The sequence below is a fragment of the Onychostoma macrolepis genome, chromosome 01 (assembly GCF_012432095.1).
Source record: "Onychostoma macrolepis isolate SWU-2019 chromosome 01, ASM1243209v1, whole genome shotgun sequence".
Classification (NCBI taxonomy): domain Eukaryota; kingdom Metazoa; phylum Chordata; class Actinopteri; order Cypriniformes; family Cyprinidae; genus Onychostoma; species Onychostoma macrolepis.
Genome location: NC_081155.1, coordinates 25726462 through 25746223, shown reverse-complemented (window position 1 = coordinate 25746223; position 19762 = coordinate 25726462). Strand labels below are relative to the sequence as shown.

Here is a 19762-nt window from a genome sequence, read left to right as displayed (position 1 = left end):
TGTGTTTTAACACATTTCAACATTCGTGTACAACATCAGAGCTATGATAATGATTTCAGAAGCCACTATTTATGCTGAGGAGGTGCCTGGACTGGGATGAATAACATTTCTCATTTCCTTATTTATTTCACATTGTGCCAACAGTCACTGGCACATATTCAAGTTTGTGTATTGATATCATTTTGACTTTGGCAGTGCCTTATTTTTGTGTGTCGGGTGAATACAGGCCTCTGAGCTCAAGGCTCTGCATGGGGTCTGACAACTTTATTGTTGACCATTGTTTAAAATGCATCAAACTTTTGAGTGTCAGGCTACTGTATATTTTGTTCTCAACCTTTTTGACTCCAAGGCTCCTCATTGTCGATAACAACATTCGAAGGCCCGACACTAAATTAAATGGCAGGATTCCAGGTATTTTAAAAGCTGAATATTTTTCACAGTTTACACTCTTTTTAACCAGTGAATGTACATGAATTGTCAGGTTTAAGATTTTATGAATTTTCATGACTTTTCCAGGTCTAAAAATCAATTAGGCTTCCTCATGTATCCAGGTGTTTCAATGTGTTTTTACAGTTTTATATAATTTACTAATAATATTGTTGCCATATATGATTTCAGATTATATGTGTACTTATGTACAGGTCTATGTAAATACTCAGATGTGTAGTTTAAATGATACCTGAGATCATTCAGCCCCCAAAAGTATTTTTGGACCAATTTTATTGTATCTGATACAAAATATCAAATCTTTCTCTGTACTTTCTGAGCCATTTTTTCCATTACCGGTAACAACTTAATTACCATAAAGCTACATTTTTTAGCATTTATTAATGAATCATCAGCATATTCTAACAATGAACATAATCATTTTTACAGCATTTTATTATGTTAATTAAAAAAATGTACTGTGTAATACATTTAAGATAATTGTAAGATAATTTAGGAGATATTTAATTTACCTAAATTTAAAGGATAAAGTAGTTTAATCAGGACTTAATTTGTCCATTTAAAATATATTCATATATTCATTTTTATAAATGTTAAATTGATAACTGGTTCCTTAATTTTATTTTTAAAATAATGTTAAATTTATGTTCGGCTAATGCATTCATAATACATTAATGTTAATTATGCTTTCAATGTTAAAACTATTATATACATACATATATATATATATATATATATATATATATATGAACATTACTCAAGATTAATAAATGCTGTAAAAGTATTGTTCATTGTTAGTTCATGATTTTAACAAATTGAAACTTCCTGTAATATGATCTTTTAGCAGCCTGTCCCAAGGTCATTTTTAGTAGATGAATGAAGTCATTTATCTTCAGGTTCACACAAATGTTCTAGCAGAGGAACCACAGGTGCAGTTCATCACATTAACCAGGAACATGCACTGACATTTTAAAAGTGTCCTAATAATTTGAACAATGTGTCTTTGAAACTGAACACTTAAGTGTTTTCCTTCAGTTGTTTGTACTATATTTCTGGTTTGGTATTTTGATAATGCAAACATTTTTAAGTGTGGCTTAAGTGTCCAGATGCTTTTTGGGCCTGCTGTACATTTTGCCTGTTAACTTCATTCCTTCTTTCTCTGTCAAGAAAAAAGCCGAACTAAATAAACAGTCCCCTCTTTTTGTCAGGATCACTAAATTCACCATCATTTCCTCGGAGGGCAGTTTAAAATCAAAAGTTGATCTCCTCTCCCTTTCCTCCTCTCGCGAATGAGTCAATTTCACGGCACATTATCCCGCACCATTCTCCCTTTCCCCCAACTCTCTCTCTCATTAGGAGCGAGAAGGAGCAACATGAATTAGTAATGACAGTGAAAGGTTTGAAAAGCTGAGCGCTACTCTCTTGCCCTTTCATTACCCGTCCACGGCCTGACTCTCATCCTGCTCTAACGCTCATTTGGATAACTTGTCCTGCACCTCTACCGCTGTCTGTGCTAATGTATAATAGGCACTCTCTGATTAGATTACATTTACGCTACTCCGTCGTGGCTGGATCTATTACAGACTGTGACGAGCCATTCAACAGGCCCTGGATCTGTCTGGTTAGAGTCATTGTGGTTCTTAACAGACCCGTAAAGGAATGTGAGATTTATAGAAATAGATAAAAGCGACCACCTTAGGGGAAAACAACTAGTATTGATTGCATATGACTGCAGTTAAGTGCAAATTCAAACTGGCCAGACTCAAGTTTAAGAATCACCACAATAAATATGTTGATAATGCAGTTTTTGGTCTAGTGTAGTCAATTTTAGTATATGTACAGCATATAAAGTATTGTCTGGACAGAACTGTACACTAACTCTGAGTGCATCAACTTGATACACCACCTAGCCGATGAAAAATGCCTCTCCCTTTCAAGGTTGATTGAAACTTTAACCTCATATTCAATATGCCAGAGAGACCTGGAATGTGCCAGAGACTGGGCTTTTTTCCACAACAGGGGCCTGAATAATGCAACAATCAGTCAATTATTCATCTCTCCTGGCTTCTTATTATGTTCAGAGAGAGAAAGAGAGAGAGAGCATACCGCTAAACAGTACAGCTTGAGTGATTGGCTAAATGCTGCGTCAACACATTTTGTACACGTGCTCTTGAGAAAAGAGAAAGTGTCTGTCCGTATGGCTTTCAGTCTGGGAAGTTACATAAAATAAAATAAAAAAATAAAATAAAATGATAAAGCGCTGCAAACGTTTACAAGTGGTAAACAAAAGCACAAGATCAAGAGTATCTTTCTGTTTTGAAAGGAAAATAAATAAATAAGTCAGGTAAAATAATGTAAAATAAAATAAATTAAATTAATTAAAATTAAATAAAGAAGCACTGCAAATTTTTACCAGTGGTAAACAAGAATAAGTAAAATAAAATAATAAAATACTATAATAAATATAAAATAATAAAATACAATAAATAAAATAATAAAAATTTAAATAATAAAATACAGTAAAATTACAAAAAGTAATATGTCTATGTCTTGGAAGTAAAAAAAAACAACAACAACATTTACCTGCGGTAAACAAAAACAATAGAACAAGAGTGTCTTTCTGTCTTGCAAGTAAAATAATATAAAATAATAATAAAATACAGTAAAATTACAAAACAAAGAAATATGTCTTTGTGTCTTGGAAGTAACTTTTTTTTAAACAAGGACAAGAGCGGTAGAGTATTTGTGTGTGACTGCTTTGATTTAGTGTTGCTATCAGTCAGTTAAGTATCAGTCAGTTTTTGAAACATCTCCCTTGTAAAGCATGTGGGAAAAATCTTTATTGTATTCCAGATGGACAGGACAGAAGTAACGACATGCCAGCATGCTCTCCATGTCGAGTAGGATAATAAACGGCAACTGAACAAAAAATAACTTAGATACAAGAAATCTTATTAAAAATGTTTGTATTGATTTCCTAGATCTACAGCGTACAATGCACAGTAGCATGTCTACACGTTTATGTACATATTTGATGAATTTTGAGACAAATCTGCTATGATCCCATATACAACAATGACAAAAAAAACAAAGAAATCTGGACAGCTATACCTTCTTTTCAAAATAACAGACAGATACACAATACGCATTTAAATGCAGTGTCTATATTTGATAAATAACTAAATAAATTCAAATCTCTCTTCAGACACGAATGATGTTTTGGAACTGACGTAAAATGGGCAATAAAAGGGCATAGAATGGCAAAGTCTGATCAGTGTAGTCAGGCAGATTTAAATGCTTTATAAAATGCTTTTAATTTCTCAGTGTTGCGAAAAGTCCCCTGGAAACCTGGTTATTCAGCCAGGTGTGCGTTGTGATACCATTTTCTTCTCGGCCATCTCATGAGGATAGGTGACTCACGCTTCATTCTACTGAATGCTGACTTTCAATGGCCATAATAATCTTGTCAAGTCCTTGTGCTGCAACACACTGACATCAGCCTATAAAATTGCCTCATTGTCTTCCATCAGTCCTCCAGCAGAATTGCAGACGTTATTTACCAGGCAATTGACTACAGTCTCTTCTATACAGTATGAATGCATTTACTCCTCGCCTTCGTTCTTCAGTACATCATTGTGGACTTCAGAAAGAGTCTTCCATCTGTGGAGAAAAATAAATGGTATGAATGAAGCTTGACTGATGTCACAAGCAGCGTATAATGAACGGACAAATCCATAATGTTCTAACGTGTGTGGAGATGAAAGGATTGTTAAAGGAGAGGATGCGGTATTTGAATAAACGTCAAAGACAACAAAAAAGAGCCCTTCCCTCGCTTTCCTCTCAAGCAAGACGAAAAGAGAAAGCAAACCCTTTGAAAGATTAATTACTACATGTAGATTATGTAAATTATGCCCATGCAAATATTTCATGAGGACAATTAAGAGACCCATTAATTACTGCTCCCCTTTCTTTCTTTTTTGCATCAGTGTCATTTCATTTCACTCTCAATGTTTTAAATGTTTAATATTCTAACAAAGGCTTGCCATACATCATCAGGGCTCTGTTTACATTATCATATACATTGTCAAACAACAGAACATAATGGATACCATAATGGACACCATATAGGATAGATGGTATCCATCTGCGGCGGTAATTTCTTTCAAGACTTTGAAGATTACAGGGGAAAACACATTTAAATATAGATCCACGAAGAAACAATACAACGGAACATGAAAAGATGAAATATCCATTCAGACATCTGTACCTTGTATTGTTCTGTCAGTGTCTGTTTTGCTGCTGTTATGGTTTGTCTCCATTTCCTGTTGAGGAGGGTCTGTTAACATGAAAACAGTTATCAGTAGGGTTATGAATTATTTGTTGCTTTAACTTTATTTAAGTGTCTGTTTTTACTCTTCAAATACCTATAAAACACATTTTAAAGTATCAAAATTATAACTATACGTCACATGGCTTTGCTGGGAGACCTGGGATTGTAACACCATTTTCTTTATTGTCTGCAGCAACTTTTGTGCTATTTATCTCATTTAATATTTTTTCCATATTTATCTGCAACAAATTTAAGTTGTTTTGAAATCTGCAACTTATCCCTGAACTGTGTTCTGTTTTACAAACTACTCCACTACTGGAACTAGAAAATTGTGAAAATAGAAAATAGTTTAAATTTTGTACATCAATTTATTCTGTTCATCAAATTGAACTGAAATAATTTTAATACAAGCCTACATCAGTTTAAGCATTTAAAAAAGGCACAAAAAACAGCAAACAAATTGGAAAAAATGATTAAACAGATATGTATAACATTTGACTGATCTTTGTGGTCTGGTAGAAACAAAAGGTAGTGTTGCAAGAAGTGTTTAGCCGCACTGTTTCTCAAGTTTGGAGTAAATTTTACATATCAGTTTAATCAAACAAAATCTGCTGATTCAGTATCAGATGTCATTTAACAAGCATTAACCTGGTTACATATCAAATTATAACCCAGATGTTAAGCTTTTAAATCTTGTATTTGTTTAGACACACACTTACAGTTCGTACCGTCACCTCATTAGGGTGGTGGTCATGTGATGTGCTTTCTAACCGTTTTGAGTGGGTGATCTCTCACTGCAGGCCGTCCGCTGCAGGTTCTGCTCGGCCTGGTCTCTTCTCTTGGACTCGACCTCCAGAGCCTCCTGCAGTTTCCTCTTGGTCTTCTTCTCTTTCTTCAGCCGCTTCTGGATGAGTGCTGAGAAAAGCACATATGGGAAAAAAAATCAATAATAATAATATTAACTAGGAAATGGTAAATGGTAAGATTTTTAAAATGTTTTTAAAGAAGTCTCGTATGGGTCTCTTATGCAAAGGGTGCATTTATTTGATGAGAAATACAGTGAAATTACAGTTTTAAATAACTACAATTGTCTATTGTAATATGTTGTAAAATGTACTGTATTCCTGTAATGCAAAGCTGCCATCATTACAGTCTTAAGTGTCACACGATCCTTCAGAAATCAGTCTAATATGTTGATTTGCTGCTCAAGAAACATTTCTTATTATTATCAGTGTTGAAAACGGTTGTGCTGCTTCATATTTTTTGTGGAAACCGTGATACTAACAGTTGTTATTTGAAATAGAAATGTTTAAAAGGTCATTAATTCAAATTAAAAGTAAAATACACTAATAAAAGCATTAATTTACATTAAAAATATCTTGACCCCAAATGTTTGAACAGTAGTGTGTTTCAAAGTATTATATCTACTATATCTTATATAGCTATTGCATTAAACTTTGAAAAATGACTTTGAAAAACTTTATGCTACTGTATAATTGAAATATTATTACATCAAATCCCACATCACAGCAAACAGTAATTATAGCAAACTATGAAAAGCTGTTCCACATGCCCTTATTCAGCCTTTCACTAAATACTGTGTCTGATATAACGCACATCTAATGTGAAACTAGGCTGGAGCCCAGTGGAACATGTTAATTTTCCGGTTTGCAGTAAGAGCTTAATTCAGTCGGCACAGTCAGCAGGAAAAAAAAAAAAAAAAAAAAAACGCTTTCTGTCTGATAGATGTGAGTCTTTCCTCTGTGAGTGATCTAGGACCAGCCACCTTTTTCTTCTTAATCTTTTCTCTGACCACTGGGTATAAAGCACAGAAACCGATTCGAAGTCAGTTGGCTGGAGTATAAAGACATCTCTCACTAATGGAAGAGCCAGTTGATTTGATGAATTATGCAAGAGATTCATTATCCTCATCAAATGTGATGCGGCGAATATTAACATAGCAATTCTGTTTACGCTGATAATAAATCATTCACACTAATATCATAATATGTACTTGTAATTACAAAGGGTAATTCTCAGTGTCTGTGTATGTGTGTGTGTGTGTGCGGCTGAAGGAAAGTGCTGAATTTGCAGTAACATGACTATCTGGAGCTCAATGCGGGCGATGGGAGAATACGAGATGAGGGGCTCTCTAATTAAACAACATTCATTAATGGTGCATGTTGCCCTGTCACCTTCTTTAATGATTCCGCCGTTTTATGACCGCTGTCTCGGAGGTTTCTGATTTATGTAGTCTACGATTATATGTACATTCTGGAGAACAGAAGATTAAGAGATTAAATTGAGTGTAAATTTATTTGTTAGTAAACGTGATGTGAAAGCTCAAGTGACAGACAGTTAGATGTGAGAACCTGTTTTACTTGGGTTTTTTTTAGATGTGGGCCGACAACATTACATGTAACTGAAGATGAGCTCTTCTTTCAATGCAGATACAATTTCAAATGTGAAAGCACAGACTTCTTTTTCCTGTTAAATCCTTATTTTCAGTGGAATCACTAAATTTGCAACAGCTTATCTTGCAGACATCTGTCAATCATCAGTCATGCATAGTGGACATGAAAACTTGCTGATGGCACATGTATGTTGCCAAGGCATTGTGCTCTGTTTTGCACAAACATCTAAAAAAAGACTGTCCGTGATAAAGAAAAGGTACTAGGTTTGTAGAAATGCAAATGGGAAAGCATTTATACCATTTTGAAGAAAAGTTTATACTGTATTTTTCTGGATATGTGGTGTTACCATCAAGTAAAATGTAATTTTCAGTTGCCTTACACCCAAATACATGTGAATGCTCACATCTTAATCATTAAATCATTTTCAATTATTAGTTCATAAATATTATATTTTTGGGAAGTTGCACCACAATGACATGCTACAACCTGAACTAACTTTGCATGGTCATAAACAGGTCAAATTATCTGATTTATTATAGGAAACATATGGACCTTGACACATAGTCATGTTCTTCTCCATTTCCTGGTTTTTTTTTTCTGCAAGACAAATTTTATGCAAACTTTTGTCAACGCATGTATGAATTGTATTCTTCATTTAAATAAATTAATATTAATTCATTTTTATTAAATAAATTAAAAACAGCAATATGTCACCGACCCACATTTACCTGCATTCTAATTGTTAAAGGAACAGTTCACACAAAAGTAAAAGCTCAATTACTATTTATTTATCCTCATGTTGTTCCAAATGCATATGCTGTTGAAACACAGAAGTAAAACACAGTAAAAACACAGTAAAAGCAATTTTGGGTGAATGCTTTTACTATTCCTTTAAACATCAAAAATAGTCAAAAACTGATTTATGAAATGGGATATGAAACAAAGTATTGCTGATCAGAAGAGATTTTTTTTTTTTTGTTACACTTTATTTTAGGGACCAATTCTCACTATTAACTAGTTGCTTATTAGCATACATATTACTAGCATAGTGGTTGTTTATTAATACTAATAAAGCACATATTAATGCCTTATTCTGCATGACCATATTTTAGATCCCATTACTGTCATTACTCCAGTCCTCAGTGTCCCATGAACCATGATAAATTAATTCAAGTTAATTCAAATTAATTCTGCATTTGTTTATAAACAGAAAGTCCAAAAGAAATACTTAACTGTCACTTTTGATCAAATGAATGCATCTTTTCTTAAATGAAAATACAAATTTCTTGAAAAGAAAAAGCCTTGGTAGTGTACATGTGCTCACTAGGACACTCAGATCTGACCTGGGGTCTGCAGAGAAACCCAATTCTTAAACAAAGCATTGTGTGCAGACTGGTCTCAGATTAGCTAATAATCACCTCTGTTTTTCTGCTCGACACAGAGCTGTCTCTCCAGCGTCTCTCGCAGCTCTCTCTCCCTGTACAGCTCCATCTTCAGCTCTGTGCGCTCCAGCTGGACCTGCTTCTCTTGTGCTCGTGCATTATCAATAGCCACCTTTAACAGACCCTGGAAAAGAGGAAATGGGCTTCATATTTGCAGTGTGAATCTTTACGCTAAATATTTTGAAATATTTTATATACCTGTATATTGGTGAGGAGGGTTTCTATGGAGGACAGGCCCTCAGGAAAGAGCAGTGGAGCAGGGAATCCTGGGGGTAATGTTGGCCCAGAATGAGACACTCGCTCATAGCTGTCTCGAGATGTCGGTGTGCACAGGACATTTTCTTCTGTCATAATAAAAAAACAGCACATTAATAACCTTTAAATAACTTAAAATACAATGAAAAACCTTTAAATAATTGCATAACTGCTCACAAATTTGGGGTCAGTAAGATTTTTGGCAACATTTTAGTATAGGGACCAATTCTCACTATTAACTAGTTGCTTATTAGCATGCCTATTATTAACATATAACATATTATTAACATATTGGGGCAGTCATGGCCTAATGGATAGAGAGTCGGACCGCATGTTTGAGTCTCAGGTCCGGCAGGAATTGTAGGTGGGGGGAGTGAATAATCAGGGCTCTCTCCACCTTCAATACCACGACTGAGGTGAGACCCTTGAGCAAGGCACCGAACCCCCAACTGCTCCCAGGTGCCGCAGCATTGACTGCCCACTGCTCCGGGTGTGTGTTCACGGTGTGTGTGTGTTTACTGCTGTGTGTGTGCACTTGGCTGGTTTAAATGCAGAGCACAAATTCAGAGTATGGGTCACCATACTTAGCCACACGTCACTTCACGTTCACTTTCACTTTTTTTTTTTTAAATTGGCTGTTTACTAGTACTTATAAAGCACATATTCTGCATGACCATTTTCTACATCCCTAATCCTAAACAATACCTAAACTTAACAACTACCGTAACAATTATTAATCAATAATCTAAGTTTATAGAGGAAACAGTCATAGTTAATGGTTTTTTAATAGCAAGAATTGGACTTGGATCTTGAAAACAGTTTCCACAAAAATATGAAGCAGCACAACAGTTTTCAAAATCGACAATAATAAGAAATGTTTCTTGAGCATTAAATCAGCAGCTTTGCATCACAAGAATTAACTACATTTTAAAATATAGCCTATTACAATATATAACGGTTATTTTTAAACTGGAATAATATTTCTGTATTTTTAAATGCAGCTTTGCAGGAAAACACTTATTTTTTTCACAAATATTCACAAATGTGTGATACTTACAAACACATATGCAAGTTCTCTATATTCTAAGTATGTTTTTAGTTCTCACACTGATACTCAACATCCTCAGTCTTGAGAGCAGAACACTAGCATCATAATGATTCAAGGTCATTACACATCAATGCTGCTTTGTTTCTAGTGCACTCCATGTAGATTTCTTTCTTTAAATGTCAGTCCATTCATCTGCAGAGAATCAGCAATGTCTTCAGTTAAATCAACTTAGTTTCAATGAGCCACTTCACACTGGTTCTGGTTCATTTTTGTGGTCTCAGAAGAAATAAATCTGGTTTAACTTAAGCCACAGCAGATCCTCCCACTATCTAATGGCTCTAAATCTGTTCTCAGCTTTTAGTCACAGCTGTATTAGGACATTCATAAGGCTTAAAATATGACTGTAACATATTACTGCACTGTGTATTGGCCAATATTATAAAAGAGATATATAAAGCTGAGATATAAAGGATTCTCAAACAAACTTTCTTGTGTATCCCGCTTTGTGACAATAACTTCTCCATTACAACAATCCCTTGTCATCTGAAGCTTAAAACGAAGAAAAGGCTGAGAGCACTGACCAAAGCACTTCAAGCACAGGAAGAGGCTGAGATACAGAGCACCAAGAAATGCTGTTTTTGATCAGGCTGAAGCCTTGATCTTGTCATTGTCACTCACTTCAAAGAGTTTGCTAATGTATGGGTCCTCCTGCTACTATCCAGAACTAACAGCAACACCAGAGTCTGTCTCGATCGGACAATTTCATCTTACTCCTCCTCTCATCTCTCATCTCTGCCACTTTACCAATATGATCTTAATCTTTAATTAGCCTTGGTTTAATCTTTATGAATCACACATCATTTTGTATTTTAATTTTTGATTTTTATCTTAATTTGGTGGAAAATTACAGTCTGGTATTCAGTACTAAATCAATTATATGCACTTTCCTGTATTATTTCCGGCAGTATATTTAAGAGCACAAATAGGCAACCATGGGCATTTTTTTATTTTTTTTGAGTATTTGCGCTTTATCTAAACAAGAATTCTATTTGTTGCTATTTATACCTGATGTGGACAGTATTTACCACTGTTTACGCTATTTACATGTTTTTACACCTAATATAAATAGCTGTTTTTTTTCAGTGCAGCAATAGTTACCAATGTAAATATACAAGCTGGCCAAGATTTAGGTTACAGCAAAAGAAATGAAAACTATTAGACTATTTCTTCAGCCTAGGGCTCCACTATTGTACCTATCAAAGCTGTTTTAATACATTTGCACAGTGAGACCAGATGGGCTCTGTTCGTTTTGTAGGGCTGTATTAAAGCATGGGGTTTACGCAGGTATCCATAGTTCTGTAGTGGTAATAACCAGCCCTGCGTATGCTAATAAAAAATGTCAGCAGGGAAGCCAGAGAAAGGTGACTTTCTGTTCTAACACAGCTGATCTATTAGCATAATACTGTACTGCCATATGGCGTTGGCATTACAATTATATACTGTAGGGTAGGGCATGCAAGTTCAAAATTATTGAACTGCTATAACAAGTCTGCATCAAAAGGAAAACCTCAAAATCATTAGGGTTGTTAAAATACATCCAGAGATTGACTACATATAGACAACTGGACATTTTCCACTGCAATAATAAAAGTTTCTGTTTAATACATTTGTTATTATGTGAGGTAGTGTAAAAACTCAGGTTGAAAGGTTGATGGTTTGATCCCTACAGGAAGCAAGGTATGTTCTCGCCATTGTTCCCTTTAGCAAAGCACTAAACTGCAGGTTTCTCCAGAGGTAAATGGTGCAGTGAAATAATTAAAGGGACTGTCCCTTTAATTATTTCACTGCACCATTTATGGCATTATAAAGTAAACTGACTGTATGGGCCTGATTATTTGACAGTAAATAGCAATTCCATTATTTTTTCTCCGAAACAGCATTTCAGAAGCATAATGAGACACCTTTTTGTGAGCATGCTTTCAATTGCATTATTGCAAAACACAAAAATACAAAGTATCCTTTTCACAACACAAAATAAGTTTCATCTATGTTAACATTTAATTCACAGTAAGTATAATGAATTATTGTTGCAGTATAAGCAATGTAAACAGAAAGAGAGAGAGAACATAAAGCATAGAGTAAGATAGCGTTCAAGAGAGATGAAACTATCAATAAATATGCGTCTGTCAAATTGATCAGAGATACATACAGAGGAGAAAGACAGATGGCATCAAATACAGAATTTTACATTACAGTATGCCATGTGGGACTGTATACAGAGGCCATGCTAGAGACTGGCAAATTACTGTGAGTCACCCTGAAAGGGTGTATAGACTCATATGGTATAGTGAAAACATTTACCGTTTTGGCAGTAAACTCTGTCTCATGGCAGTGTCATATCATATCTTTTGATGACACACTACACTGTAAAAAAAATTACATTTTGAAAAATTGTGGAAACTGACAAATAAATATTGGCTCAACAAATTGCTACCCGATAATTATCCCCAAACAAACAAACAAACAAAAAATGCATTGTAGTAATTTTAGCTGAAGGTCTGAAGTTAAAATTAGAAATATACATTCACCGAACATATTAATTTGACCAATCGGTAAGCCCCTCCCCTCGATCGCAGACTAGCCAATGGCAGTCGAGTATCAGCTGCACGGGCGGGAGCGGAACTCGGACATCTTTAGGTTTCAGCGCCATAGAGAAACATTGGAAGATCCGAAGCTCGCATCGGTTTTATGGGGTTTATGCTTCAAAAATGGAAAAACGATGTGCCTGTTGTACTTGTAACACTGATTCCAGGTATCCTGAGAGGATGGGCAATATAATTTATTTTATTGCATTTCCTGAATCCAAACAAAACAGAGCAAAATGTCCCTAAGTATTCAACCCCAATACAAATGAAGACAAAAACGTTCATTTTCTGGTTGTCATACACAAGTTACAGTTTCCATCTGCTCAAGCAGAACGTTAATGTTATCTTGTGCTTTAGCAAGGTATCTCTGGCTAAAACTAGCTAACGTTAAAATTAGTGAGTCCATGCTAGCGTACAACCTAAATAGCGGACTGTTCTCGCGTCTTGTACAGTGTAGGTCAAAAACACATAAATGAAGGTCTACATTTCAGTGCCTCTCCTTATTAAATGGGTTAAATGTACATTAATTTAATCATACCCTGCGATACATGAATAGTGTTGATCCTGCAAGTTGTCATCCGCGATCGAAAAATATTTTATTTTTATATATTTTATAAATCCCTCCATTATTAATTCCCATTTGGTGGCCTTCTGTGTCCAAAATTGTGCAAAAACATCGTGGGACAAGGTTTTCACACTGTAGCTGTCAAGACGATGAGCAACTCCCTGTTTGTCCGAGGTCCGAGGGCGGCTTAGGTCACTTGTGCTCAGCCAATCTATCAAGCAGAAGTGAAAAATCTGGAGATGGGTATTAAAGGTATAACTACATGAACCTGGGGCGCGGGGGGCGCCAGAGTTCACAGCGGGGGCGCGGGAGCAGAAGATATACTGTAGGGTTGGGCGATAAAACGATAACTACAATTATAGTGATATAATTTTCCTCGATAAAACAAGTTCGTTAAACATTCAATGCAATGTTTATACGAGAAAAGCGGAACAAAACAGCGCTACTCATTTGAACCGCGCCACACGGACCATATCCGCTCGGTTCAAATAGCGGCGCAGCTAGAGCAGATCACGCGAGCACTAAACAACGCTGTGAGATCCAGTGTGAAGCGCTTCAATTCAGCGAAGAACACAAATGACTGATATAAACTATCAGTCGATATCAGTCAACTGATATAAACTAGTTAAATCCAGATAAAACAGCGCTGACAAACAGCAGAAAAACACTGTGTGCAACGTATACAGTCGGAAGGCTTTTCAATCTACAAATCGCCATCGTTTACCAGGGATTTACTGTAGTAACATTAACTGCACCACGGTATTGTGGCAGAAATGTGTGGTATTTATATCAAATTTATTATATTAATGTAGACGTGTATTAAAGGAGTAATGGAATGTAATTACACTATATTTGTGATTTAAGCTATAGGCTAGCGTTTGTGCATTTATACTACATGTAGCCTATTAGACTACTGTTTTACATATAAATAGGCTAACGTTACCTAGAAACCAGTTGGATTTTTACCACAGTATTGAGGTGCTATATGTGTGGTTTTAACTCTGGTTATCATGATGTAAATGTATGGAAGAACAATGGTTAATTTTAATAAAACTCAGTCCGAAAAATAAAATTTCACCATATAAAAAAGGAGGTTGTTGCAATTTTTTACAGATGTTACTGATTTTGATAATGAACATAAATTTACATCTGCATCCTAACTCAAACTACTACTGTCAACTCAATGTCAAATGTTCATTTTTTTTCCTCATTAATGTACACACAGCACCCCATATTGACAGAAAAACACAGAATTGTTGACATTTTTGCAGATTTATTAAAAAAGAAAAACTGAAATATCACATGGTCCTAAGTATTCAGACCCTTTACTGTGACACTCATATATTTAACTCAGGTGCTGTCCATTTCTTCTGATCATCCTTGAGATGGTTCTACACCTTCATTTCAGTCCAGCTGTGTTTGATTATACTGATTGGACTTGATTAGGAAAGCCACACACCTGTCTATATAAGACCTTACAGCTCACAGTGCATGTCAGAGCAAATGAGAATCATGAGGTCAAAGGAACTGCCTGAAGAGTTCAGAGACAGAATTGTGGCAAGGCACAGATCTGGCCAAGGTTACAAAAAAGAGCTTAAGGTTCCTAAGAGCACAGTAGACTCCATAATCCTTAAATGGAAGACGTTTGGGATGACCAGAACCCTTCCTAGAGCTGGCCGTCCGGCCAAACTGAGCTATCGGGGGAGAAGAGCCTTGGTGAGAGAGGTAAAGAAGAACCCAAAGATCACTGTGGCTGAGCTCCAGAGATGCAGTCGGGAGATGGGAGAAAGTTGTAGAAAGTCAACCATCACTGCAGCCCTCCACCAGTCGGGGCTTTATGGCAGAGTGGCCCGACGGAAGCCTCTCCTCAGTGCAAGACACATGAAAGCCTGCATGGAGTTTGCTAAAAAACACCTGAATAAGATTCTCTGGTCTGATGAGACCAAGATAGAACTTGTTGGCCTTAATTCTAAGCGGTATGTGTGGAGAAAACCAGGCACTGCTCATCACCTGTCCAATACAGTCCCAACAGTGAAGCATGGTGGTGGCAGCATCATGCTGTGGGGGTGTTTTTCAGCTGCAGGGACAGGACGACTGGTTGCAATCGAGGGAAAGATGAATGCGGCCAAGTACAGGGATATCCTGGACGAAAACCTTCTCCAGAGTGCTCAGGACCTCAGACTGGGCCGAAGGTTTACCTTCCAACAAGACAATGATCCTAAGCACACAGCTAAAATAACGAAGGAGTGGCTTCACAACAACTCCGTGACTGTTCTTGAATGGCCCAGCCAGAGCCCTGACTTACATTTACATTTATGCATTTAGCAGACGCTTTTATCCAAAGCGACTTACATTGCATTCAAGGTACAGTTTTTACATTTTATCAGCTCTTGCTTTCCCTGGGAATCGAACCCATGATCTCGGCTATGCGATCTATGCTAGCGCCATGCTCTACTATTTGAGCTACAGGAAAGCCTTAAACCCAATTGAGCATCTCTGGAGAGACCTAAAAATGGCTGTCCACCAACGTTTACCATCCAACCTGACAGAACTGGAGAGGATCTGCAAGGAGGAATGGCAGAGGATCCCCAAATCCAGGTGTGAAAAACTTGTTGCATCTTTCCCAAAAAGACTCATGGCTGTATTAGATCAAAAGGGTGCTTCTACTAAATACTGAGCAAAGGGTCTGAATACTTAGGACCATGTGATATTTCAGTTTTTCTTTTTTAATAAATCTGCAAAAATGTCAACAATTCTGTGTTTTTCTGTCAGTATGGAGTGCTGTGTGTACATTAATGAGGAAAAAAAAATGAACTTAAATGATTTTAGCAAATGGCTGCAATATAACAAAGAGTGAAAAATTTAAGGGGGTCTGAATACTTTCCGTACACACTGTGTGTGTGTGTGTGTGTATATATATATATAATATATACACATACAGAATAAATCATTATTACCATAATACAGAGGTGGGTAGAGTACCCAAAAACTGTACTCAAGTAAAAGTAAAAGTACTTGAAGAAATATTTACTCAAGTAAAAGTAAAAGTAATAGTCTGAATATTTACTTGAGTAAGAGTAAAAAGTACTGGATAAAAAACTACTCAAGTAGTTAGTTACTAGTTACTTTGGATCATATACTGAATATAGTCTATTTTTATGTAGATCTATAGATATTTAGATAAAATTTATATATACATATATAGATATACTGTGTATATATATATATATATATATATATATATATATATATATACACACACAAACAAACTGCCGTTCAAAATACTTTTAATGTTTTTTTTATTTAATTTATTTCAGTGATGCAAATCAGAATTTTTATCAGCCTGATTTATTATCAATGCTGTTCTTTTTTAGCATTCTATTCATAAAAGAATCCTGAACAAAATGCCATAGGTTCCAAAAAATATTAAGCAGCAAAACTGTTCCCTGTTGAAAAAACCAGCATATGCTGGTAAGGTATGTTTTGAAGCATGGGATGCTGGTTTGAGCTGATTTAAGCTGGTCCTTTGCTGGTTTATGCTGGTCCGCCCAGCTTAAACCATCATCTCATCTTCAAAACATACTTAACCAGCATATTCTGTTTTTTTTCAACAACACTGGTAATAAATCAATATATTTGAATGATTTCTGAATGATCATACAACTCTGAAAACTGGAGTAACAGCTGATAAAAATTCTGATTTGCATCACTGAATTAAATTAAATTATATTTTAAAGTATATTAATTATGTATTATAAATGTATATATGTATATAACCTCTGACACGGTGAAGAGTGAAAACTCCTCACATGACTGCTACAGAACATCTGTTCTGCAAAATGTAAACAAATGTAGCCTTTATTTCTGCAAGCGTAAATATTGTTAAAATATCAATATTAATTGTGTTTAGGCAAAGGCATTCCTCCTGGAACTAACGCGGATTTGGCGGGTGTTCATTTCATACTCTGTGACAGCTTATTTAATGAATAAATTATACATTGTATTTAATGTGTAAGGTACATGTACAACAAACTGGTAATTTCATAGTGGTATCGTGTACTGTAATCGAATCTATACCTGTGGAACCGACAGCACACGCGGTGTTCGTCTAATAAAGACGAATATATATGGGGGGGGCACAGAACATCATTACAGGCGGATTTTCCATTAAAGTTATGGTGAATATACGGAGTTTTGCATTTATTAAGTCATGTTTCACGTACATTACATTGTATTTTGCAGAATAACAGTGAATTCACGCCTTGAATTCTGTGATGATATTGTAATTGTTGTTTTAACGATGTGGGATTTGACATTATCCTGTATTTCGCAAAAATTAAACAAAACACGCCTAATTTACAGAGTGCACGAATACATTAATGATACGTGATGAAGATTAGACTAGTGCGCATGCGCATTTACAGTGCGTTTTTTTCACTGCATTATTCAGTCTTTAAAATGCATTTAGAATGATCACATATGATATGGGGGCAAAATATATATATATATTTATGTCATTTCATAATCAGTATCACGCGAAGAGTGCCGTTTTCCCTCCAAAAAGCAGCATGATTACAAATATGATATTGATTTTATACAACAGTTCAATAAACAAGAAGAAAACAGGCAATACTGTGTCTAAAACACAAGTCGGGACTTGTGTTTTAGACACAGTATTGCCTGTTTTTGCTCTATTTCACCATCAAAAAATCATTCCAAACACAGCCACAGCACTGTTTTGAGTCTCTGAGCAACATGATGACTGTTTCGTTCCTGAATGAATCAACAGTTTAAATAATTCGGTTCAATCGCAATGACTCACTTATTAACAGTGACTTGCTGCCACCTATGGGCGGTCTTAATTTCACATTTAAAGTATCTTTTCATTTTTAAAATAATTGTACATATCATTATTCAACGTTTTATGTTTAAAATATCAAAACATTATTTATGTGTAACTGCAGGTTAAATGCATTCATGTTCTGCATTAAACAGTGTGAAAAAATAAAATAAAATCTAAATGCCACTTCAGATACAGCTTCTGTTTCCTCTGCATTGCAAAGATGAATTTTGTTGATACTGATTTCATTTGATTGGTAACAGCCCAAATGTCGTATTATTCTAATTGACTGATTAAATGTAAGAATTTGACTCTAAAGATGATGCACACTTTTAGAAAAAATGGTTTTTACAATGCTAAAAATACCCATAAAAGGTAAAAATCAATTTAAACTTATTGGAAAAGATTAATTTCTATCACTGCTGTGAACTGACCACCACATAGAATAAGAAGAATATCAAAAACTTTAGGAGGCTGTCAACAGTCCTTAAGATACCAGCACAATAACACACTCAGCAAAATATTGTCTAATTATCATTATCGATAAAATCCCAGAAAATGGATATCATTTTTGTCAATATCGCACACCCCTATCTCTCAGTTACCTAAAGTTACTATTTAATGAACTAAATTATTTTTTATCTCACTTTATGATGAATATATGAAATGTATGAGACATAAGGAATACGTTTCTGCTATAACATTTTTTTTGTTCCCATTAGTGTAACCCACAATTGTTAGGCCTGAGCTCACAAGGCACCAATTGATGTAGAAAAAGAACCACTACGAATTTCACTGTGAGTATTTAACAGTAGTTCTTATTGGATATACTGTATGTTTATTCCATATTAGTTTCAAATACTATTAGCTCTTAGATGTAATTTGTGAGGAGTTGCTTTATTGAGAGCTGCCAAGAGACATGGCTCGTTGTAATGTAGGCTGCTAATTCTAATGTAGACTTAGTATTGACATTGTAAAAAAAAAAAAAATATATATAAAATAGCAGAGTACAGAGCCATTGGAGAACCACACAACTGTAATGAAAATTGGAATTCTTGAAATAGTAAGCAGCAGCAGTTGCACTTCAAGGGCCCTGTCAAGTCTACTGAATGTCTCCGTTGTCCTGGAAGAGGAGCTGGTGCTTGACAACTTTATAAATGACTTTGTAAATGCATTTATTGTACTTTTTTGGATTACTGTATGCATTCATCCTGGAGGATTTAAAGGGATAGTGTACTCAAAAATGAAATTACTCATTAATTAATTACTCACCCTCATGTCGCTCCAAACCCGTAAGACCTTTGTTCATCTTCAGAAAACAAATTAAGATATTTTTGATTAAATTTGTTTGATGGAATTTTTGATGAAACAACGGTTTTATTGATGTGGAATGACATAAGGGTAATTAATGACAGAATTTTAACCTCAATGAACCTCTTATGATTTTTTTGGCAGACATTTGAAGTGTAAGATGCAGTTTCATGAGCTCAAAGTACGCTGTTAGACATTTCTGTAGTTTCCACAGTTATTTACTGTATATCACCCAGTGTAATACTGCAAATTCCTTTTACAATAAATAACTGTAATACCCTTTGCATCATGGGAATTTTCTGTGACGTCAGACCCCACATACAGAGACTTACTGTATTTTTTTAAATTGCTGTATACTACTGTAACGGTGTCTTTGGCGCCATTATACTGAGGTCGTTTTATTTTCCTCATTTCTTACATTTGGATTGACACAATTTGCCCTACACCGTGTCTACAACTCCGCAG

The 19762-nt window shown here is 35.4% G+C and overlaps 1 protein-coding gene across 2 annotated transcripts in view; it reads right to left on the bottom strand.

The window, feature by feature from the left end:
- Positions 1-3227: 3227 nt before the first annotated feature.
- dachc (dachshund c) overlaps positions 3228-19762 on the bottom strand; it is a 64977-nt gene continuing 48442 nt past the window's right edge. Inside the window, exons 7-11 of one of the 2 annotated variants that reach the window (XM_058776485.1) lie at positions 8832-8977; positions 8610-8757; positions 5549-5692; positions 4715-4783; positions 3228-4107 (exon numbers count right to left, since the gene is read on the bottom strand). In XM_058776485.1, the coding sequence (XP_058632468.1) occupies positions 4070-4107; positions 4715-4783; positions 5549-5692; positions 8610-8757; positions 8832-8977 (545 nt within the window). In that variant the 3' untranslated portion in view covers positions 3228-4069. The remainder of the gene's footprint in view (positions 4108-4714; positions 4784-5548; positions 5693-8609; positions 8758-8831; positions 8978-19762) is intronic. The other variant, XM_058776475.1, reaches the window with a different exon arrangement.